At 43.6% G+C, this 25,009-nt stretch overlaps 4 protein-coding genes across 5 annotated transcripts; 3 read left to right on the top strand and 1 right to left on the bottom strand.

Annotated features, from left to right (window-relative positions):
* The first annotated feature begins 63 nt into the window (after positions 1-63).
* LOC6553261 (organic cation transporter protein) lies at positions 64-8,466 on the top strand. Of its 2 annotated transcripts, XM_001980115.3 has the most exons (7): positions 64-593; positions 2,381-2,572; positions 5,532-5,931; positions 6,400-6,667; positions 7,328-7,878; positions 7,940-8,085; positions 8,149-8,466. In XM_001980115.3, exons 1-7 carry the CDS (start codon positions 222-224, stop codon positions 8,239-8,241), a joined length of 2,022 nt encoding a protein of 673 aa, XP_001980151.1. In that variant the 5' UTR covers positions 64-221; the 3' UTR covers positions 8,242-8,466. The 2 variants fall into 2 exon arrangements, with proteins under 2 accessions (XP_001980151.1, XP_015009842.1); XM_015154356.2 differs by lacking the exon at positions 2,381-2,572.
* Positions 8,467-8,965: 499 nt separating this feature from the next.
* Positions 8,966-14,046, top strand: LOC6553262 (mediator of RNA polymerase II transcription subunit 15). The gene is made up of 3 exons (XM_001980116.3): positions 8,966-9,166; positions 12,767-13,629; positions 13,697-14,046. Exons 1-3 carry the CDS (start codon positions 9,146-9,148, stop codon positions 13,920-13,922), a joined length of 1,110 nt encoding a protein of 369 aa, XP_001980152.2. The 5' UTR covers positions 8,966-9,145; the 3' UTR covers positions 13,923-14,046.
* LOC6553263 (histone deacetylase complex subunit SAP18) lies at positions 13,967-14,911 on the bottom strand. Its single transcript, XM_001980117.3, has 2 exons — positions 14,521-14,911; positions 13,967-14,446 (listed from the first exon to the last, which is right to left on the bottom strand). The coding sequence occupies exons 1-2, from the start codon at positions 14,584-14,586 to the stop codon at positions 14,060-14,062; spliced, it is 453 nt and encodes a 150-aa protein (XP_001980153.1). The 5' UTR covers positions 14,587-14,911; the 3' UTR covers positions 13,967-14,059.
* LOC6553264 (protein sarah) lies at positions 14,804-24,813 on the top strand. Its single transcript, XM_001980118.3, has 2 exons — positions 14,804-15,102; positions 23,242-24,813. Exon 2 carries the CDS (start codon positions 23,248-23,250, stop codon positions 24,124-24,126), a length of 879 nt encoding a protein of 292 aa, XP_001980154.1. The 5' UTR covers positions 14,804-15,102; positions 23,242-23,247; the 3' UTR covers positions 24,127-24,813.
* The last annotated feature ends 196 nt before the right edge of the window (positions 24,814-25,009 follow it).

The following is a 25,009-nucleotide window of genomic DNA, read 5'->3' as shown; positions in this document are numbered from 1 at the left end:
CATAGCTTTCGCTCTTTTGCAGATTTACAGAGTGCTTATAACAGAGCCCCAAACCGTTAACGGTTTCAGATCGAAGCCAACGGCTGAGATACTAACGATCGACGCGGTTTTATACTTATTTCCAATCGATCGATTGGCGCCCGAAGTGGAGTAATAAAATAGGTGTCTTTCGAAATCGCCAGATATCGTCTATACTCGTATACATACTACTCCGCCTCGATATGAGTGGCGTTCTGCGTCGCGGTTCCCTGAATTTCGATTGCGTGGGCGGACCGCGGGACAAGGGCAGGGGCACCCTGGAGGCGAACCTGTATGGCGGATATCGCGAGACAAGGCCTGGCCCAAAGACTCCGGAAATCAGTGTCATAGCATTGGACTTTCGACGATACTCCGAGGACCTGAAGAAACCACCTTCAGTGGTGCCGGGGGAGCAGAGGGAGCCGCCGCCAAGCAGGGATCTCAGCCAGGATGACGACAGCGATGTGATATCCAATTTCCTGGGCCACTACACCCGCTGGAGTTTTCTTTGGACCCTACTGCTCTGCCTGTTCCAGCTGCCCACCACTTTCCACCTGTTCATGTTTGTCTTCCAGGTGAGTTTCGGTTTTATGGCTTGGCAAATATTTGCTCAGTTGATTGCGTCGCCCCAAAAACATCGAAACGAAATATTTTGGTACGTAAGCCAACCCACCAACCTCTTCCTAAACTTTCCTACATTTTTTTTAAGTTTGTGCCTGAACCGATGCAACTAGTTGATTGATAGCTGTAACCTTTGTAAATTGATAAATAATACCTCACTAATTGGATGTGTATATCATCCGAAAGGTGTTCACAATGAGTGAAAAGCGAAAGAGTGTTGCATTATAAGACGTTATCAGCAAATGAGTTTGCTTTAAACAAGTAACAGCAACAACGTACTACCCAAACAAATGATAACACACTCAAGAGTTTGCCACTTGAGGTTGCTGGCCAGCATTAAAAGTACCACGCATGTCAATTTTGGCGCAGCAATTTCACTCCACTTCGCTGTGATTTTATTTTAAATATTTTTGAAATGCGCCTCGACCTTCGAGCACATTTGACCAACTTTCGGGGAGGCTGTTACTCTGAGTACTTAGGAGCCATTTATCGGCATGTGGATTGCGTGTGCATCATTTGCCTACGGTTTGAAGTTTCGATGCCACAGGTAATCAGCGTAATCATCGGCTATTGTGCTAATGTTCCACTGAAAAAGTGGCCCCAAATCGAAGGGAGCTGCGAAAAAACCACATGCGACCTTGACACACACGATCTGCGGAACGGTGGGTAATAGAGCTTGGCCAGAACCAATGACAATTGCAATGGTCATTCAAAGAACCCAAGAAGTTCGATTGCCCAAGCACAGTTATTTTGCAGAGGTTAATTATACCAATTCAGCGGCTGTAAATTGGGGAATAAGTATAGGGATTGGTTAAGCTCAGCAAGTTGTGTGACGCAACTAAGAGGAAGTGTTAGCTCATTTGAAAAACTTAATAAAATACTTAGTAGAGATATATTGTCAGCTCCCAATATTATAGTTTTTATATGTCCAGACCTATCTGATCCAATCTAGTTTGCCAAAGCCAGTTACCAACTTGAAATATAAAAGTATTTTTTAATCATTTATTGAGACTTAATTAGTAGCGAAATAGGCCATAAATGAGCATTTTGATATAAGTTATTGCTTAGTAGGAAATGATTTGATTGTCTGTGTTCTTCTTTTTTCCTTGATAACCAATATGTTATCTTGGGAAGACAAACAATAACCAATTGTTTAGGAATGTAGACTACATTGAAAACTATCCTCTGAATTTACATGAAGCAATCAAAATAGACAGTCGCAGATAAGATAAGGACTGTCGAACTGGAAGAAAGTTGGGTTCTATAAAGATTACCTAATGTTGGCCAGATGCTCCAAATGAAATTGACGCGTTGAAGAGTGTGCATCAACCTTGTGGGAGGAGTTGGTCAAGGCACTCCCCGGAAAGGTCGACAATCTACAAAATTATAAAGTCATTAAGTGATTCTTTAATGACTCATTTGGCCGGGTGTGAAGACGGAGCTAACAAGTAATTTGGCTATCGCCACATCGCGCTGTGCTCGGACATTATCTTAGGGCCCCCACAGAAATCAGAAACAACGCCGCGCCTGCTTAAAAACCAGAGACACGGCCAAATCTCTGTGACATACGCACTCTCGGCTCTCGACACCTCAGAGCACTTCAGAACGCCGGCCTACAGAAACTTGCATCTGAAACCAATTTGAATTTCATAAGATATATTTTTGAAAGTCAACACTTTAACTCAGTTTACTTGCAACGCAAAGCGTAAACGGTTGCACTTCGAACCGGGCCACAATGGAGCTTACGGATGTGAAATCGGGCGAGGCCTCGCCCATGTTGGTGGACGCGAACATGGAGAACCTAGATCAGCTGCACACCAAGCTCCTGGAGCGGCTCTTGGGTTGCCTTACGCCCTGGCAGGGCATGTGGTGCGCCCTGCTCTCGATCTTCCAGGCCATCTGCACCTTCCACATATTCGTCTACGTGTTCCAGGTGAGTCGGTTGGTCGGCCTTTGGCAAACAACATTAGCCATCGTTGCGCTCCATCGCCTGCCTGCCACCTGTGCCCATCATCGCTGGCACCTCGACTGCCAACTAATACTGGCCAACTACAACTGAACCGCAGTTGACAAGGTTCTGTTATTGGCTTTATGTAGTACTTCCTCCCAATGTCAGTTATCAGCGTCCGTTCTCGTGATAAGGTGAACTTAAGCGACTTCGATTGCAAGTGTGTGTTCTGCTCAAACCAGTTGCCCGTGCTCGTGCTCTCGATTGTTGACGAGGTTTGTTTCATTAGGCAAATTTGGATGCGGGAACTTCAGATACAACATTTATATTGGTATATAACAAAGAATATGCGAATCATTAAGGATATGCCAATCATAAGACTGAAATGCGCCTTGGACTCTTCCACCTTAATTGTTCCACTTCTGGCTTAATTATTGACACACAATAATTGCCTGCGGAGTAATAACAAATTTGAACTGGCTTAGGCCGAAACTAGTTTGCTATATGCCCACTTTTCCACCCCAAAAGTCGCCGATTTGTTTGCACCGACTTAATGGCATATATATTTGAAACCGTCTTCGTGCTGAATAAACCTATCTTAATTGACTATGTCCGCAAATTGCACGCTTTTGTGTTATTTGCTATGAAGACGACAGCTTTGTGGATTAGGCGCTGCGGTCGACACCATGACAACACGATTTCCCACCGTATTGGCAAGACTTTTCAATTAGTTTCCACTCCCAACTGATCCATATCAGGTGGTGCCGGTGGCGTCGGTGGTTTGTCCGAGTTCGAGCCAGCCCAAGGTTGCCTTCGAAAGGTTACTCTCTGCCACAGGCCAATATTGACCGCTAACTGTCTAAGTATATTAATTAAACAATAATAATAAAATGTTCAGAAATACCTTTGCATGCCACACTCTGCCTGGCACACTGGTCTCCAACTCGCCACAGAAACCAAATCGGATGGAATTTCAGATTTAAAACAGCAATTTAAGTACTTTCTCTATCTAGGGTCAGTAGATGACCCTGTAACAATTAAGCTAACGATCACCCATGAGCGCACCTAGACCACATAGTACTGTATTCAACAGTCCGGTTTTGTGTAATCAGAAATCTCTCAAAAGTGTATACCCCTATACATACCTTAATAGTCAAATCAATTCAATTTAATTTTATGGAATTGTTTTTTAAAAGCCTTTCAATGTTGATTACAATAGTAAAAAAAAAGGTGCAAAAAATGAAGATAAGTTTTCTTTAATCATTTCAGGAGCTTATAAATACTATTAATAAAAGTTAATAAGCTAAGCAGATGTAAAGTTTTCTACTAAATCAGATATTTTCGAAAACCCCAACCTATAAATATGGCCAATACCATTAATGCATGACGCAAATTTAATGGTAAAAGGATCCAGGAAACTATTTATATGACTAAGAAAAGAAACGTCATTGACGTCTTCCTAAGGCATTGAATGCAAATCGATGTGAACTTTCCGAACCACTAAATTACGGATATGTCATTAACTTCATTAGAAACAATAGTTTTTGCAATGTCACTTATCGTGCCTTTAGTTGCATATCTGAATTGAGATCTGAGATCTATTATGCAAAGTAAGTAGGGGTGATTGACCTGGGAAATCCCCTGCAAGGTGGACTATCAATGCTCATTAAAGGGCAATTCCTTGATATGATTGTGAAGTTAGAATTACGAGTAATTCGAGCCTTAACCAGTGTGCCTATCTGTCCGTCTGTCACTCTCAGGTGCACCTCGTGCATATCTGCAAACCAATTTATCAAGCGAAATTTACATGGCCCGTGTGGAGTCGGATTCAAAGTCGAGTGCTGCCCACGTTGTGGCGCAGAAATCCATTGTTGGTCGAGAGTCTGTTTCGCTATGCAAATGCCTGAAACGTGACATGTAACCGACTGGCGACAGAACAACTGCCACATTTTACCACAAATGACATCAGAACCTGCCACGCGATCAACGGTCGCCAGAATTTGAAGCATAAACCTCTGCGAAAAAGGAAAAACTCACACTACACCGCCACTCTCATCGGCCATTAATTATTGAAAATGTTTCGCTTTCTTGCTACACTTCAACTTGAACTTGAATCCATTTCCTCGGACCGCATACTAAATGTTTAATTGAGGCACGTTCAATGTCGGCCGAGGCTATCAACCTGTTGTGGGTTGTAGTTGTTTGTGGGTTCGATTATGGGTCGGAGTTTTTGAGTGGGGGGTGGATACCAACCTTTTCGGCTCGCCACGATTGATAAACCGCTTTCATTGATTCGATCATCAATCAGATGGCCGTTCGTGTTGTAACAACATTCAGTAATTTCAGCCATGTTAAACTGTCACGAAACATTCGCAATCGTAACTCAATGACAAATGGGGCTGCTGTATAACAAACTAACTACGAGTAAACCGCAATCAACATGCGGAAGAAATTTAAACGGCTTACTACCGATTTAAATTGTGCCCGATAAAATGTTTTCCAGCCGCCTGATCTGCGATTCGATTTATGACTCAAGCGTTGATTGGCTGCTTTCAATGTTGGTAAGAGGAAATCTCTTATTTAGTGCACGTAATTACAAACGTGAATCGAATTCGAATACATTCAAAATTCGTATGTGAATTTGTTTCCTAAATTCTGCCGAAAAGCTTCTTTTTCGATTTTTAATAGGACTTTTATATGCCGAGATTTTATACCCGTGACTCGTAAAGTAAAAGGGTATACTAGATTCGTTGAGAAGTATGTAACAGGCAGAAGGAAGCATTTCCGACTATATAAAGTGTATATATTCTTGATGAAGAAAATAAATGTTAAGAAAACAATGTTAAGAGCACATTAATTAAGCCAAATGCATTTTTCAATTTGAACTTTGTATTTAAAAGAAATCCTAGAATATAACGAATTAAAAACCAAATTTTGTTTAAAGATTGCGCCGAAAGACTTTTGGTGTGCCCGGCCGGAAAACCTCCTGCAGATGAGTGTATCCGAATGGCGCAACATTAGCCAGTCCTCCAATGGCTGCCTGCTCCTTGATGTGGACTACTCTCATGTGACCTACGAGAACAACCAGGTCATCAACTGGCCCGAAAATGACACTAATTTGGGCTACCGGCAGTGCTGGCACTTTGAGTTCTCCGACGAGGATGGATCGGCCAAGACTCTGGTGCAGGAATTTGAACTGGTTTGCGGACGCGATATCCTCAGCCTGGTGGAAACCTGCTTCCTGGTGGGCGCAGCAGCGGGAGCGGTTCTCAGCGGATGGATATCGGATCGCTTCGGCAGGAGGCACACATTAATGGTATTCGTCACTATTCAGAGCGTGTTTGGTGAGTAATACCAATTGTATACCTAAGGCAAATTATTGATTCCTGTTTCTAAACTGCGAGGCTTTACACGAAATTGGCTAAAGCTTAGCATTTGGAGAACTTTAAGAGTGTATTGTTATTTCTTTAAACGTTTACTCGAATTTGGATACACTTTAGCTAGTGCAGATTATACCATTGAAATTGCAACAGTCCGATTAAAAGGGCTGGAAGGACGAGTGTTCCTTTGACCATGACAATTTGAGTGGGATTCCCTTTCTAATTGTCATTTATATGCAGCTTTGTCCGTGAATCGCTGGACTAACAGCTGCATTTGCATTCGCATTTGTCCTGCTCTCTGGCCCGGTTGCGATTTTAATTGACTTTACACTCTTATTTACGTGCCCGACCTTGCCACTGACATTCCGCACCACCCCTTTTGGCCAACCTTTTTGGCCACCGCCTGCATGGGTTCTGTGCTCTCCGTTGCAGGTGGAATTTTGGCCTTCTCAACATCGGTGGCCATGTTCATGTCGCTACGTGTTATAATTGGATTCGCATCAATGACCGTGACTGTTGTGAGCTTCGTGCTGGTGGTGGAGCTGGTCTCCGGCAAGTGGCGCACCGTAATCGGTATTCTCAACATTCTGCCCGTGGCCATCTCCTACGTCCTCTCCGCCGGACTGGCCTACCTCATCCGCGACTGGCGGCACCTCCAGCTGGCCATCTCCTGGCCGTGGCTAATCATGCTCAGCATTTGGTAAGTTTTGCGGGGCATCCTGGGTGGGGCAGTGTCATTGTGGTGCTTATTTGGTAATTGGAAAATCGGCTGAAGGGAAATCGAGGTCTCTTTATGCATTTTGCTTTGAGCTCTGATTTGTATCAATGGGTAAATGATATTTATTAAATTATTTTGATTATTAATTAAACTCATGTATCTCCGTCCTCTAATTAACAAATAGTTTTGTATTAGTAGCCATATTCTAAAGACATTTGTGCAAATTTTATAACATTTAATTGTTAGTATTTTTCATACAAATAATTATGAATAACAAGGCAACTTTAAAGGCAAAAGAAAAGTTTAATCTGCTAAAAATCCGCTTACTTGAAAATTAAAACCCCAAACAAACACAATCGACTTCAAAGCGTAAACATTTTTAGCAGTCAGTCAAGTAAATGCATTGACAAGATAAAACCGAGCACAAAACAATTGGTAGGATCAATTAGATTCCGTCAGGGACAAAGAAACCCCGTCCAGGACATTCCTCAGTGTTTATCCTCGGGTGCCAAGGGAGCCACAGAAAGCGACATTAGCTGACCGCTTTAGAGATGAAATGAAAAAATTCCTAAAAGCCAATAAATACCGGATCATGACATTGATTCTCACACCAACCCACCCTTTCGCTTCCATTCCTTTCAGGTTCTGGCTGCCGGAGTCTCCCCGCTGGCTTTTGGCCCAGGGCCGGCTGGATGAGCTGTGCGGGCTAATTGAGAGAGCGGCCCGAATGAATGGCACCAGCGCCAGTTTGCCCAGCAACTATCGCAAGACCCTCGAGGCGGCGGTACCGCGGGCGGTCCAATCCCCACCAGAAGCAACGGCGGGCGTAGAGTTGAAGGCAGTCGAAGCGGAGGCACCGGATCCCAGTTCAAGTGGCCCTGTGAATCCCCTGATGGTGGTCTTCAGCGCCAAGTACTGGCGCACCACATGCCTAACACTGGTCATTTGGCTAACACTGATCATCATTTACTTTGGACTAACCTTGCACCTTAGCAATTTGGGTGGTAATATCTACATCAATAGTGCCGTGGCTGGAACCGTGGAGGCCGTGTCCATTTGCATCAGCATCCTGGTGGTTTTGAAAGTTGGAATCCGACGAAGTCTCATTGGTTACATGTTGTTGCCAGGTCTCTGCTGCTTGTCCACGAATTTGGTGTCGAATCAAACGGGTGTGATTGCATTGGCCACCATAGGTAAGTCGTAGCCTAACTTATTTGACAATAACAATCAGTTAATGATGATAATCTCCCCCAGCCAAGTGTCTGATTGGAGCGAACAACGCCATCATTCCCACCTACACAGCGATGCAATATCCTACAATAGTTCGAAACTTTGGCGTTGGCATGGGCAACCTGGCATCGGGCATTGCCCTAATCCTTGTTCCCTTTCTCTGGCAACTGGTTGGTCCTCAAATCGTTTACCTGTGTGGTCTTCATTTTACCAATCTGATTTCCCCTTCTCAGGAGCACATTGATCCCCTGCTGCCCTTGAATGTTATGGGAGTATGTGGCCTGATTGGCGCCGTTGCCATCAGCCTTATGAAGGATGTGGAATAACCAAGAGCTGTAATAGGAATTGGAATTTTAACAGAAACCAGAGCTGATTTTCCGTTTTGACAACTGTGCCTAACTGTGATATTTATTGGACCTATGGGGAAATTGCGCACCCGCACTAAATCGTTTCTTCTCATTCTATCATTAACAGTGATTTTATATTGTTGATATATGATTTTATTTATACTTTAATTGCATTAAAAGCGAAGTATTTCTATTAAATGCTAATTTGATTAGTTTTTCATAGTACTGGGTGTTTCGGAATTTAAGAAGTATTAATTAAAGGTCTACCCATGAAAAGTTTCTACAAAAAGATGCTATAATACGGTGGGTTTGAAGCCTCTCTAATTTTACCGCATAGCCGATGCACCAACCATTGCGCATACGCTCCGTTGGTAAGTCGTTAGTTTGGTAGGTCTTAACTTTAAGCTTGATGTCGAGCGTTGCCAGTTCACTGAATAATAAATACAAAGCCGTTAAAGACGGTAAAAGTAATTTAAAACTACATCACGTTCCCGGAGTTGTTCGAGACGAGCCATTCTCATGTCCACAAAAGAGTGCAAAAAAAGAAAAAACCAGGCTGCCCTGTCACTTTCGTTACTTCATCGGGAGATGCGCTCCACTTTTGGCCCGGTCATTAATTGCATATCCATGCCAAGCACACACCTCACATAAATTTTCCGCTGCTGGCTAAAGCTCCGATTGGCTTTGGAGCTGGAGCTATAAAGCCGCCTGCGCACCTGGTGTGCCCAGCATTTCAGCGATCAACGATTGGCCAAGAAGTACTACATAGGTTTACCTGTGGATAAGATTGTTCTCCCCAAATTGTACCTGCTTTCGTGTTGCGGAAGTGTTACAAAGGGACAGGAAAGTTAAAAGGAGATACCCCCAGTCCACCACATCAATCATGAAGATCCCACTAATTGCGGTAAGTTGGAATCGAATCGAAAGCAATCAATAGCAAGGATAAAAAGTGTTAGTGTTGTCGGTCATGTCACCACCTCAGCATGTTAGTGAATATAAATATGCATCTATCAAGGTCGTTTGGTTGCCAGCTTAAGGCTCATACTCTATCTTAGATTGAGACATTGTTGGATATATGCGAGCATTTGCATTTAATAGAAAGTGCGCGAGTTGTGTTTACCTGTACCTGTGTCTCAATGCAATGCAATTAGCAATAAATGCTGGCCAATTGACATTTCATTTCGTTCGGCATCATAAAACTTACGATCGATCCGAACAAAAGAACTCGCATCATAAATAGGCGATACAATCACCCAGATATTGTTTTTTCACTGTTGGCCAAAGAATTCCGTTTGAGGAATTACCAAACCAAGCCCTCGGGTCAGAAATTTTAACGAGCATTTGTTGGCTTCAAGCCCAGCTCCGCCTTAACTTTGCAAAATTCCCCCGGCCACCATTATTAACCTGAATATTGGGCTCTCAAAATTGGCACACAATTGACTTAAGTTCAATTGGTTGTGCTGCCAAAGATTATTAAAGACTTTTTAGTTTCATTATATCCAGGAAAATCAAAAATACAAGATATTAAAAAATACAAAATTTAATGTTAATATCCATTATACAGTAAACTTCTTTGACCACACATTTTCTTAAATTTCCAAAGTAAATCTGAAAACACCATAAGTCAGCGATTCCAATTAGATTTTCATGCTTTAGTTTGATTGATTGACTTGGCCAAATTACGGACATGGCCTAATGAGCTTGCCAAAATTTGGACCAGAAAATGAATTGTTAATGACAAGAAAGACACAATTTACAGGAGTATTGTTTGGGAGCAGTTCGTCACGATACCATATTTGTGCTAGCCCCGATTATGTGTATCAAGGTCGTTGGTGGTGCCGCAGCTAATAACTAGTTATGGACGATTGGGATCCACAAAACGCACCCAAGGCGATGCAAATTCTCGGCACGCACACTCCATTCATTTTTCAGTGGCTGCCGCTGCATCAGATTCGGATACAGATACAGATACTTGCCCACACCGCGACTCATTTGGGCGTAGTGTGCTGTGATTACGTAATGGACGGGTATATGGGAGTATATGTATGCCTGCATAAATAAGGCTTTTATACATGCATAAAGCATTACATATTTGAGACCGAAGCCGGCTCGAAAGTGCACTGACAACTATTCCAGCGCAACGAGTCCAGCGAGCTACAAAAATGCGCGGTTGAAATAGGACATATTTTCGATTTCATTCGGCTGTTCATTCGTTTGTTCGGTCAATGGCCATTGGACAGTCAAGGACGGGCCAGAAGTCCTTAGCCAAGTTATTCTTACTAATGATGGTAAACATCGTGGTAATGATCATAAACATATTTTGTTGTCTTTCATTGATGCTTGCGACGATGATGGTGATGGTTCGCCAGAGGAACACCCACGTTTGCATTCAGCTCCACCTGGGCTTGGCTTGAGTTCACCTGGTTTGGTTTCAATTTCAGTCTCGAGCTGGGAACACCTTCCATTACGAACAGTTACACATGGCTACGAAATTTTCGGTTTCCTTGAACTGAGACGCAGACGCAAGGCGGAGTCATAAAAGCAATTAAATCAAATCAAGTTCCCCTGCCGAGCAATGCACCCAAATAAATAGCTGCAAGTGTCTACCAGGCCTTGCGCAGTTTTATACACTTTTTTCGCTTTATCTGGCCTGGCTTTTATTAATTTTTAAGCCAAGTAGTTCACTTGACCAGGTAGTTGGGCAGCCAGCCAAGCCGCTGGCCACTGGAATGTTCGGCTTGAATGGTTCCCCACACACACGAACGAACCAAAAACAAAGCCAAAAGCTCAGATACAGGAAAGTAATGGATAATAATAGAAAAAAAAAATTGTGTCGACTGCATGCATAACAAAATCTGCATGAGCCGGAGGTTTCATTGATTCGATTGATTATTATAAGCCGTAATAGTTATTTATGTTTAAACAATTGAATTATGTGCGACAGCTTAGATTGAAACTTGGCTAAGAGGTACTAGGAAATAGCTACTTAATATGGAATAATAGTTTTATAACGTATTTGGCTACGAACTAGATTTTATTGTAATCATAAATAGGATCTCGGTTAGCTAAGATTACAAATTTAAAAAAGTTTTTTAGAGACAAGCTTGTTGTAAACTTATCTGTACGCCCAATTAAACGAAGGAAAAACCAAATTTTGCTAAAATAATTCTTCCACCAAAACCACCATTCGAATAGAAAACCCTACTCAAGTTTCCAATCCTGCCAAGAACCCAAATGGAAACCAAAATTCCGCATTGGGTTTTATTCACTTCTCCAATCATTAATTCTTGTATATAAGCTTCCACGCCAGAGTGGGCCAAATAGTTATCCGATCTGTGACCAGATGGAAAACGAAACCGAGGGCGCAAAAGCCATAAGCCGACTAAAAAGGCCCCTCCAACCGTCTTAAAATTATGCAACAACAGCGAGTACTAATTAAAAGTTGTCACACTGAAAGTCGTGCTAACGTTAAGTATACGACTAGGCGGTCGGTCATTTGTCCTAGACTTTGACTTCTTTCGCGAACCGGAAACTTTTGGTCAATGTGCTTGCCACATGCTACATGCCGCATAACTCCGGCCATGCAAATTACGCAACCCAGACGCCGAAGTCTGAAATGTTTTCTTTTTTTCTGTTTTTGGTCTTGCTTTTAGCTTTGGCTCAGCTTGTTTTGGCTTTGGATTCGGCTTTTATGATCGATCGGCAGCGAGGCGGGGCAGAAATCGCGATTTGTTTTATGTTCCAAATTTACAGCCATTACAGTACTGCCACAGTTGTTGTTACTGTTGTGGTTGCTGCCACCGCCACACCGTTCCAACTACAATGCTGCTAAAATTGCTGTTGTTCATAAGAGGTTGATAAATTTTAAACCAGTTTACGGAGGTGCGAGTTGAGCCGTTAGCCAAGAAGTGCCACAAAAGACGGGCTGCAAGTGGAGGGTTTCGATCCATAATTAGTAGAGATAAAAGTTTGAGAAATGTTTGGAATATATGTAGTTCCATATCTACAATAAAAATTAGGCTATAGCCAAAAATAACTTCCAGTGGTACAATGAATTTTATTACTTCTGTCAAGAGTAATGCCCCTTTAAAATTATAATAATTATTAACCTCATTATTTGCTAGCTTACATTTTTATATTTTTTTGTAATACACGCTTCCATTGGAATCCATACATAATTTTTGTTGGTCCTCTTATGCCCAATAAGTTTTCGAATAGCTTTCGAATAAGTTTCCTAAAATCTTTGGGGTTTTCCACCCCCAATTCGGCAGAGCGGTGTCAAAAATTCTAAGAAGCCGTTGAGCAAGCAGCATGCCAAAAATGAGCTGGTAAAAATAATTATTTAAGAGGGACACTGCCAAAAGCAATTTAACAGTTAGTGGCAAATTGGCCACCTGTGGCACGCGGTTGCAAAAGCGGTTGGAACGCCTTGTACCGGCAACTGGCACAGTTGACCCTCATATGGGATGCACTAATTACATACATTTTTCCCCTCCAAATCCAGCTCGTTTGCAGCGCGCTCGCTTTGACAGAGGCCCAAAACTATCCCCCGCGCCTGAACATTCCCGGAGCGGTGGCATCACCTGGCCCAGTGCCCCACCGACAGCCTGTGTTGCGTGTCCGCCGTCCAGGAGGTTCATTGCGCCAGCAGAATACCATACTTCCAGCGGTGACGCAACGCATTGCGATCGAGGAGCGTCCTGTGACGGAGTCAGCGGAGGATGAGCAGCCGGAGCCATATCTGCCGAATCTTCTGCGGGAACAGCAGTTGGCCCAGGCACAGCAGTCGCAGTTTCAGCAGGCAGCTGCTGCCTTCCTGGCCGGACAACAACCCGTTGAACAACCCTCGCCGGTGCAGCAGTTCCTTCAGTCCGATGACTCCCAGCCGGCTGCCATCCTGCCTCCTCCTTCTAGATTCCCCGCCGAACGTCCGTCGATTCCAACGCCCTTAAACCGTCCCGCCGCCTTCAATGACTTTGGCATCGGTCGGTTTGAGAACTCGCAGAGATTCGGCTTGGAGCGACCTACACCCACTGCAGCAGCGCCACCACCACCGCCTCAACAGCCCCAGCGGGTGGCTGTGACTCGAACGAGACCAGCGTCAGCCGCTGTCCTACGACCTGAGCCGCCAGCACCACAGCCTGTTGCCAGGCCACGACCTAAGCCCGTCCAGCCGCGTCCCATCATTGATCAAAATCAACTACAGGACGATCACGTTGACCAGCAGCAGCAGCGTCGCCGCCAGCCCGTTTCCCAGACCATTCGCAAGTGGCGTGAGGAAAACGAGGACGGGAGCATTACATGGGGCTATGAGAACGACGACGGATCCTTCAAGGAGGAGCTTATCGGAACCGATTGCATCACCAAGTGAGTAAAACAGATTGGAACCACTTTCTGTCTCCCATTATGCTTACCCAAACTTCTCATTTACCAGGGGCACGTATGGCTACATTGATCCAGATGGCAACAAACGTGAGTACCACTACGAGACAGGAATCAAGTGCGATCCTAACAACCGCAACAACGAGGAAGAGTTACAAGAGAACGGGTTCGTAAACTACGAAGAGAATCGCGCCGTGCTGCCCAATGGCCTGGAGATCGACATGACGCAATTAGGCAAGAAGAAGTCGAAGCGCCCGAACGGCCTTTACAGGAACTGATACTCCCCACAACATATAGTCCCTTAAGTCAAGCAGCTCGTAGGTCGTCTTACTTGTATTCCACTTATAATTATGTCCATACTCCATTGAGTGTCAAGTGAAAGATTAAAATGATTAGAATAGATGAAAGTGAAGAATCAGTAGGGGCGCTGGCGCCTGGCGGTGGGTGGCAGGCGGTTGGGTGGAGTAATCGAGATGTCCAGAAAGTCTCCAATGCTGAATTTGGCCTGAGCAAGTGTCTTGTTATCATCGATTCCTTTTTGACCTGTGCAGGTCACTCCGATTTCGCGCATCTGGAAGTGATTGCTCCGGTAGTTGGGATACACAACGGCAAAGTCAAAGTAGGTGCCCTTCTTCCGGGTATCCGGATTAACGTCGCGCACCAGGGAGGTGAGTTCGTGGAGGGTGGCGTCTTGCCAGGTGTAGATCTGGAGCTCGTTGGTGGGCACGTTGCCGAACATATACTCCGACACGGAGTGGTGGCGTCCCGTAGAGCAAAACACGCGGAGCAGCAGAGGACAGGTCTGAGAAACACATAAACTTATCAGTATATCTAGAGGAAACCCGAAGTAAACATGGCCGGTGCCATCAAACAAACCTTCTCGCGGTCAATTTGCTTGACCTGCGTCTTCTCCTCCACAATCATAGACTCCACGTTGGCCATGTCTCCCTGTTCTGCGATTTAATGTTACTTATTTCCTTAGTTTTAATACAAAATTATCTTTTATTGCAAAATATTTCGGCTTCTCTTTGCTCTTTTCGATAAATACATAATCGATTGCAAATCTATCGTACATCGCCAAGTGTGACCGGCTATCGCTTGCCTATCGGTTTCAGGCCAATCGATGTTTCCAGAAGCACCAAAATTAACCGTTTCTCAGCTCTAGTCCGAAAACAATATTCACTGCGAGCGGTTGTGTCGTCGAACGTAAAACTACGCGTCTCCGCGAATGACGCAGACTGGAACCTTCCACTGGGTTGACAAACGGCTAAAAAACATTCAACAATAGCGGTGCACTTGCAGCTTACCGTTACCGCAGCAACAACAATAACTTCGCTGAGCAGTAGATGCAACCACAACAACAAGGAGAAAAGCAATCACAAGGGGGGAGAAGAGCCGTTTGTTATTGGCGCATTAAAGAAGAATCGCAATTTCGCCACTGAATAGTTTCTACAAACGGTGAGTACATTGTGGCAGCGGTCCATTTGCATACCGAATTGAGATTTGCACTTTTTGCAAGAGTTTCTTATGTAACGGCAACAGCAGAAGCAGCAGCAGCTGAGTTTTACGTGCAAATTGTTGCTGTGTTGCCGTTGCGTTGTTTGTGTTGGTGCCGCAGCGTCTGCGAAAAGTCACCCCTTTTGCAACCACCCTCCACCCCCCTGTACCAACCTGTCATCTCTTTCTCTCTCTCCCTCTCGCTTGATTTGTTTATAAACACTCAGGAATAAGCCGCTGCTAAATACCGAATTGTTTTTATCACACGGAGTACAAGGCTATCACATCCCCAGCCACCCATTCGATCTGTGCGTTTTTATGCACGCGCCTTCATTTGCCGACACTAGTGCCATGCTGTTTTTGTTGTTCTAGAAGTTAAAATTATTGCAGTGGCGCGGAAAGTGTGGTCATGTGGGGCTTTCTAATGTGTCAACAAGGACTCAATTCGTCATAACCAGCATATTTTTATGTTTAGTCAAATACCAAGAAATAAGTGAATCAAGAGAACTGACATTTATAGAAATGTAGTGGGCAGAACCAGTAGAGAGTAAAGAGATTCACTAGGGGCGTCGAATCCCGCACGTAAATAAACCCCCTTCTAAAAGAGTATTTCAACTTCGGGGTGTCTGAATATTTGTAGTTGGCTCGTGTTTTAAAGTCCTCGAATCCACTCCCACCTCGTTGATCCTGCAGCAGCTGTTTTTGCCATAATTCCTGCTGCTCTTGCGTGGGAGCAGAATGTTTGTTGTTCCTGCTGTTGCTATTGAATTCCACCCCTTCGTCCTTGGCCGTCAACCTTCGTCCTGTCCACAGCCATTGTTCTGTGGACTCGTATTGGCCGGAGCGGAGGGGTTGTAGCCGTGACCGTGACTGACTGCCCGTAACCCCAGCAACGACCATGTAGTGGACGATGTCATTGTTATCGCATACTGTAGAAGCTTGTGAACTGCGGTCGGGATGTCCAATATTAAGGAAGACGCATAAAATCTGTTTTTTTTGGTCACTTTGAAAAATATACTGCAAAATGTATAAAGATAATACTCAGAAGTTTTCTGCGACAAAATATAGCGTAATGTCTAAATACTTGATCGTCTTGTTGCTTTTTAAGCAACAATAAGACTTAAATAACCCAACGCAATTGCAAAAAGTGTACTTTAAGCTAAACACTCTTTCTGAGGTGAAGGCTTACTGGCTCCAGCGGAATCGTATGTATTCGATCGGGGGAGCTGGGTGACGATGTGAACAATAAAGTAATATGTTTTTCAAAATTAAATTCCGCCCACTGTCCGTGGTGTTTTCTGCGGCTGCTGGCTGAATTTTAAGCGTGCCAAGTCTTTGGTTGAAAAATGGAGACGTGCGGTGGGGGGCGGTTTGTTGCCACTGCTGCGGTCGCTTTGTTGCCGCCGCTGCTGCTGCTCCTTTCGTTTTCGTTATTTTTTCTAAAATATTAATTGCTTTGAGCAACAGTAGAAGCCCTTGGCTACTGCTCCAAACCCAATCTTTTCGAATTTCCGAAAATTCCCCAAGCAACAGCAAGCAACGACTTTGTAGAAGTGCCAAGGCGAAACAGACGTAACCGAAAGCAATAAATTCACAAATGCAAATAAAATGCGAGCTTTGCTACAACTCCTGTTCTGTATATGTAAATACATATGTATTTGATTCTATTTTTTACCGACTAGTTGACAGGGGCGTGTGCGTGGGCGTTTCTACTGCCAGCTACAGAACACAATGACCTGGGTGTAAATCCCGATGCCATTCCTATCCATATCCCTATTCCCCGAATGCCCAGTGGGGCCCACTTGCTTGTTGCGAGGACAGATTTACTCGCCATTTCCAACCCTGATGCCATTCCACAGCCAGCTGTTCGGACTTTCAGATAAAGTGCACACTTAAAAGAATCATGGCAAATTAATGCTTGTGAATGAAGTGGCATATCATCGTTTCATGGCCAAAGGAAATCTAGAATTAGATATTGGAAAAAACTAGCAGCAGATAGCACCTATTGGAAATAACCAAGAAATCTGGCTGGTTATAAACGTATTATCCCATTAAGTTCTTGAAGATTGTATAGAATCAGGCTAACAACCAAATTGCGTTAATTGCACATATAATTGCCTTACATTGTATTACACTTTCTAGCAGTATTCAAGATTTTTTCCTATATATAGCAATTTATTAGTTCTTACTCATGCATAATGAGTAATATTATTTTTTAAATTTGTTTTTTTTTTTATCTTGGTTAACCCACTCGTAATATATACACGAAGATTCATATAAATGATGATTAGTTCTGCTGGGGAAAAAATCACTGATAAATTTATTTGTATACAACTGCTTTCGAAAAGCAATTAAAAATCCACAGTATTTTAAGATAAGGCGAATTGCAAAACCATTAACTTGTTAATGTGCAGGTACAAACTTTTACTTCTATTTCCTTCTGCAAAATAACTCGAAAACATCCCGATCTTAAGAGACTGCAAAAGTCCAAGGAAAGATCACTCGTCTGTGCTTTTGATTGGGACCGAACACTGAATCCACGTCCGAAAGATATGAGAGTGCGTATATGTGGCCAGAAAATTATGTATACGCAGCGTTTCCTCATTGTGAGGAGCTGCTGACGCAAAATAAATGAAACGATTTAAAAAAAAAGCTACTCATAATTTTTGCCCCAACGATTGGGGCCTGTGTTGTCGCGTCTGTTGTTCATTTTATGCTATTTCTGTTTGCGTTTGCTTTTGTTTTGTTTTGTTTTCCTGCTTCTTTGCCTGCCGCTCTGTCGAGGTGTTGCCTTTTTTCCAGGGTTTTGCCAATTGATGAATTGAGTACGTACAGACCGCTGCCGGCGGCTCTTTCGTCAATTGGCTTGACTGGATCTAGCTGCAGTTTGCACTGACGTCACGTCCCAAAAGCAAAAGTGCCCCTAACTCACTTAACACATTGGACTGATTGGCAGCGACGTCGATTCCATTTGACTATATGTGCGCATACGTATGTTCTGCTTGACTTGAGGTATACTCGGGCTGTAAATGTCTCAATTAACCACAGTAACAATAGCCAACTGTTATCTATGGAGTCTAAATACGTCCATTTGGTGCGTCAGTAGGGTCTGTCGTCGCGATAAGGAGCAAATCGAGGGGACTACCGTGGCCATGATTTACGATAACCAGCGGGTTTCAACCGGTTGAACTCAACCTTAAACTACTGATAACACTTGCTTAAAAGCGATTTATAGTTATTTTCGCTGTACACAATTTTAATTCCTTCGAGAGCAATATTGATTCTACTGCGACCAAAAACCACAGTAAACTTTTGGTACTCTCTTCATCCTACCCAAATCAGCGAATTTCGGCAGCACATGTCGGCGATGGCTGCTCCTAATAGAAATCGCTTTTGCATAGCCAAGTTGGCCCAAACTATTTTCGTGTCAAAGCGCTGACAAGACGAGCGCACACAGAAACCCACGGATACACAGATACACAGCTACATTTGCACTTGGAGCCGCACAGTTGCGAGTGACAGGCGACAACAAAGGGGCTGGTCGAATTGGTTTGAGTCTGAGTCCGAGGCGAGGGAAAACTCCTCGGAATCGCCCAAGGACTTTGAGTGATAACAATCCAATTTGTAAAAGTAGTGGGCGGGGGTGGGTGAGCTGTTATGGTATGTATGTGAGTGGGGGCCATATTAGAATTTACAGTTTCGTCGAAGGTCAATCGAAATGCCAGGAATTTTCTGGCCTCAAAAAAAGAAACAATTTTTCAAACATACACTGGTACAAATGCGTTTGCAATCCTATTGCGGTGCGATTCATCAGTGTGTAAATGATTTAATTAACAGTTCATGCCTGGAAGTGTCGGGTAATTACGAAAACCTGATATTGTCATGCAATGCCAAAGGTAAATTCAGCAAATTCAGTGAATTCCCCTCGAATGCTGTGCGCAGCCAACAAAGGTCTCAGTTTTAACAGAGCTATGTATATAGTTGTTATAATGGACGCCCCTTGTGACTGGACGGGTGGTTAACAACTGGCCACTGGATAAAGGGATTACTTTTAATATTCCCACAAAACAAATCTACAACGTTTACCATAGAATTAGCAAGAATATTCGTTACGTACTGAAATACAAAAAAAAAAGGATATTGCATAATTCGACATAATTAATATTTGCAATTAAAATTGTCAGTCTACAGTAATTAACATTCCCCTGGCAATTCCATATTTGCCGTGTACTAAGAAGTAAGTTAATGGTCGGACATTTTGGAAAATATATACTGAAATATTGAACAGCTTGATTTAATGAAGTTTCGTACAGTAGCGACTATAGCGTTCTATATTGTTTTTAATTCCCCTGGTGTTGATTGATCTTTGCGCTATTTCGGATGCTACAATTAATAATATTCGGACGTGTATATAGCAAACACAATTCCCCGCTGGTCTGCAGCCCAAAGCTAAGCCTTTTGCATTTTACACACAATTTTGCGGCCAATCAATGTCCTGCCAATCAGCTGTATTTGGTTCCACCCACAACCACCCACCCACCAAGGTTGTGCCACTCCCACGCAAAACCGCCCATGCTGGGTAAGCTTTCGGTGAACGTTTCACCTTTGGTAGTAATTATCCAGCCACAGCAGCCGTGAAAGCAAAGTCGGTTTTGTTTGGTGGAGCTAAATTACAGAGAATTCCAATGTGTGTGTGCGAGTGGGAAGAATAGCATACTTTCAGGTGCAGCCGATAGATACGAGTGTTTAAATTTCTAACAAGCAGCAGCGTGTGTGGGAAATTACTAAGCCAGCACCAGAAGCAATCCAGCATATATTGAACAGGGAACAAAGGAAAGTTTCAAACTAATTAGGATTCAATTAATTTAGTTGACGATGCTTTCAGCAAAATATCTTAAGTTTCGCACACGATTCGCGTGTTGTCCTGCCACAAAACTCCTGATGTAATACTCTCTTCAACCGCCTAGCAAGCAGAAACCGACCTGTACCACCTGCACCAGTACCTGACCGCCTGACCTTTAGCTTTTATAGCTGCCTTGAAAGGATTCCGGTTGCAGCAACATGTGACATGTGGCAAACGAAGCCGACACTTTCAGGCACAAATATGAGCAGCAAAACCTCGACCGGCAACCGCAAGGAGCTGTAATAACATAGAGCTACGCTTTGAGCTGTCTATAAAGGCCAGGAACAATTTAATTAAATTCCAGGCGGCTTACATCAATCGCAAATATCTGGTTCAGACGGGTGGTATCTGCCAGAAGAAAGTTTAAAATTTCAGCAGAAAATCAAATTAATCTTCCCCCAGCGTTATTTGCATTTGCATTCAAATAGGGTAAACTGAAATTGCAACTGCAGCAGCAGCAGCTGTAATGGAGAGTGGAAAACGCACTTGTGGGATTTGCCTTTTGTCACGAAATCGGACGATAATGTAAATAGGGCCACAATTTACTCACACTTGTTTTCGCTTGCACACATCCGATCAATTTTAAGTAGGGGATGCGAGCTTCAATTAAATAGCAAATTTACACATTTAAGCGCTTAAAGAGTTTCAAGAATGTCCTATAGGTTCTGATCAATATTGTTGAAATAATTACAAAATTTTTAGAATGGCTAGAAAAAAGGACAACGATGATTTGTTTGTGCTCAGCTTAAAATCGTACACATATTTGTTTACATCCTTTTGTTGCTGATTTTTTTTGAGTGGCCCAAGGATGCCGTCTAAAATGATTTAAAGAGCTTTTGCGTGTCTTTGAGGTGGCTTACATGCGGGCTACTTATGGCTAAAAATCTGCAAAGTCTGACATGGCGGGATGAGCAGAAGGATGGATGGATTGGCAAATGATTACATGGATATGGATGGTTGGATAGAGAGCAGGAGTCCCAGGGCGGGGGCGGGGGCGGCAACCACTTGATATAATGATGACAGCAATTATGAATGAGTGAAGGTCGTTGGCTAACGACCGGCAGGCAATTCATCATCATGTCGAAACCACGGCAGCGCCTCTGCTCTCCAAAAGTAGGCGGGGCTGAACGCTACTTTTGTCTAGTTAAAAGTGCGCTATCGGCCCGCTTTCTTCGCTTTTTATGGATTGCGTGCAGGAACGGTGACGTCACACGGGGCCCGTGCGATTTGCATGCCAGCAGCTCGTTTATGCTGACTTGCACCTACAGGCGTCCTCATTCCCATGCTGCTCCTGAGATAGGGATCAAGCTCAACGGCAAACAACGGCAAGTACACACGTCATGAACAACAGCCGCTGGAGGCAAAAGTAACAATTGCGTGGGTGTGTCCTTTCAAAGAAATCAATCATCCGGAAATAGATGAACTCGTCGTTGGATTCTTTTTTGGCCTTTGTTTTTATTGTTATATAGGCCACTTGCTGTTGTTGCTCTGCTCGGTTACGTTAAGGTGAAAGTAAAAGCACTAACAAAGCATCAACTATGGGAATTCAGGAGGGAAAGAGCTTCTTGCGACGCGTCTGGTGAGCTTTAATACCCAGTCCTTGACCTTGTCATTCCTTCAAGTGGTTATTTGCTTTCAGAAGATCATATGTATAAGCTTGTCACAAAGGTGGGATTGCAATTTAATCAAATTAAAAGGCAATTTACTTCAAAAGAAGAACTTTATTTGCCAGCTCTAAGATCTCTCAAGATCTAAGAAAACATACATAGTCCATAAAGCAATAGTTGATAGTTTTTACTTTATTAAATAGCCAAGGATGACCCTAAAGCAATTTTATTTATCCTTCTTACACTGTCTTTGCCACCAAAACCAACGGATTTTAATACCCATTTAAGGTTCTCGGGAATTTAATTTATGCCCAAATTATTAATTAAGAAATACAAAGCAAACATTTTCAGCTCCTGGGCCGAATCCTTGCATGAAAGCTCATAAAAACTTTGCAAATTAGGCACCCAAAAACTAAGCCAATATTGTTAGCTCAAGCTAGCACAAAAACCCATTTGCATTTGTCTGAAATAACTCGCTGCCCGGGTAAACAGCGTATAATTAACTCTCTGCATATTGCTGATTCATGGGCCACAATAAAACACTAAGAAGAATGCTATTTTTATAGCATACAAATGGGCAACCATCCAGAACTACAACTGGCAGTTATTATAATGAAATCTCTTGGATTTTCAGGGAATGGGTTTCATGGCGGTCACAGGTGCGAAGCAGCCACACGTCACCATTTATACTCTGACGCCAGCTCCTCACTAATTCATTCATTCATAAAAATTTCGCTACTATTAATCACCCGTCTGGCGCTTTCCCTGCGCCATAAGTTTGTGCCAAGCAGACATAACAATAAAATCAAGAGCAGTTGTGAATCAACAGTGCGTCACCAGCGGATCCCCCCCTAGAGCTCCAACCACTTGGTAGACCTATTGATTGGCTTCACGTGCCGATATTTAAGTCCTCGCCTGCCGCAAACCCACTTCCTTGTGTTCCGCCGCTGCTTCGCAAACTTGGACACGTTTGTAGTTTTTGGTAGAGTAATTGGTTAGAAGGGCTGCCGTGGAAAGAGGTAGAAATTCTTTTGTCGTAGCGTGGCGCTCGAAATTTATTACAAATATATTACGCTTACGAAAACCCTAGTGCTTACCCAATCCCCTCGGCCTTTGTGTGGAATTAATTTGCGAGTGCTGTTTACCAATTTTTCAAAAATGTTTTGGAGGTGAAGGTTAGCCAACTGACAGTTCTATTTATGGAGAATGTCACTGACTTGTTGAATCCAATTACTGTAAAGTCCGTGCTCGTTGGGCTATAATTAAAGGCCGTACGAGTATAACATAAATATAGAAGTAATGGCTCACAAAAATAACTTCTTTGAACAGCGGTTACTTCCCACATACATTTGCCATTAAAAAAACAGTTTATTATACAAAATGAGATTTATGACGAATTAATTTATTTGACCCCACTAATTAGTTGCTAAACAAAAAAGGGTTTATGCTTCGTAAATAATAAATGGATAGGTTAACAAAAGTATTTTGCTGGACTGATACTCGCCGTATTTCACAGAGAGACTTCTTATTAACTTCAACTATATCCTTTTTATCGACATTACTTAAAAATATCTTTCTTACCCTTTGCAGCCAGCCATGTCCGACGGAGCCAAGTCCAACAACAATGCGTCCGCCGATGTACCCGATCCGGCCACTCCTGACGCCACTGGCGAAGCTGACGCGGGCAATGCAGCCACTCCGACAACTCCTCGTGGCAATCACAACAACAACAACAGCGCCAACGGCCGAAGCAAGAACAAACTGAAGTCTACGCAGAACAGCAGTGGAGGCGGCAGCATAGACAAGCTGTCACCGGACCAGGACATCTTCATCAACGCCGCGGACGGCCTACCCAATCAGCATCCGTCGCTACCAAAGGAGGGAGACGTGGATAGCGACACAGAGCCGGAGGTGGATGCAGACTCGTTCGACGACCTACCCACCTCGATCATCGTGACCAACATTCACTCCGAGGTGTTTACCAATCCAGAGCTGAAGCACGCAATGGAAGAGCTATTCCGCACATTCAGCGAATCGGCCTCGTTCCAGTGGCTGCGCAGTTTCCGACGCCTGCGGGTTAACTATGACAACGCCATTGCGGCGGCAAATGCGCGGATCAAGCTGCACCAGTACGAGTTCAACAAGAAGACGGTTATTACCTGTTACTTTGCCCAGCCGGTGACACCGGTCAGCAACAAGAACCTGCAGCCACCGGCGCCGGTCAAACAGTTCCTCATCTCGCCGCCCGCCTCGCCACCAGCCGGCTGGGAGCCACGCGAGGAAGGCGAGCCACTGGTCAACCATGATCTTCTCGCTGCGCTGGCTAGCCTCACACCCGGCGAGTCGCACGAGCTGCATCCTCAGAGCGAGGACCAGCCGGCCATTATTGTGCACACCGCCATGCTACCGGAGACAGGGTCGGGACTCCAGGTGAAGGCGCCAATTGTCCAGACCAAGTGCCCGGAACGGGCATAATCATTACGTGGACACGAAACTAAAGCTGAAAACCTGAGTTTTAAAGCCAAACGAACGGGGCAACGGGTTGGGTCTCATGCTCTGCGGATGGTTGGGGCTTTGATTGAGTATTTTTTGTAAATATTTTCCGATTCAATTGTGATTAATTTACACATACATATAATTAGCTACGTTCGTATGTTTGTATTACTAGGCACTCAAACTCCCATACCCAACATACTTTTCCCACCCTTCCTTCAAGCGTAGCATTTACCCCAGCTGGCTTCTGATACAAGTTCATTGGCAAGCAACCGCATCTAGATGTGTTTATCTCGCGATTTGAGTGTGTCTTTGTGTAAGAATATTGATGTTAAGCCATTGCAAATACCTGCTAACAATATCTCTATCTCTGTGTACCTTCGACGGGAAATCGCTGATAGAGGCGCTACCGAGAACAGCGATCCGAAATCCCAGATATAAAGCTACTATATCTATGTAAATGTTAATATAATTCTAAGCCAGCGAAATGGTGTAACGATATCGCATCAGATATCGGCATAAATACATACGTTTATAAATCTATATGCCTATGTGTAGTTAAAATTTAAATTGAAAATATATTCAAATTCGAAATGAATGTTCTCAAATGTACCAAACAAAACAAAATTAAGAATTACCAAACAAGAAACAAAAACAAAAGAACCAAAACAAATCTCTTTAAACAAACTTTAATTGACGGGTGCTGCAGCAGGGAAAAATCAGCTAGTGTAAAGGGAAGCGATGGGTTATGGATTTGACATTGGAAATCCCTGTCGACAATTGGCAATTCGATAGTGCAATTGAGTGGAAATTACTGAAACTTTGCAAGGCCAAACGAATTGGAATTGGCTGTGTCGGTCGGAGA

Source organism: Drosophila erecta, unplaced genomic scaffold (genome assembly GCF_003286155.1).
Source record: "Drosophila erecta strain 14021-0224.00,06,07 unplaced genomic scaffold, DereRS2 tig00000000-arrow-pilon, whole genome shotgun sequence".
Taxonomy (NCBI): domain Eukaryota; kingdom Metazoa; phylum Arthropoda; class Insecta; order Diptera; family Drosophilidae; genus Drosophila; species Drosophila erecta.
This window is presented reverse-complemented; position numbering and strand designations above follow the sequence as displayed.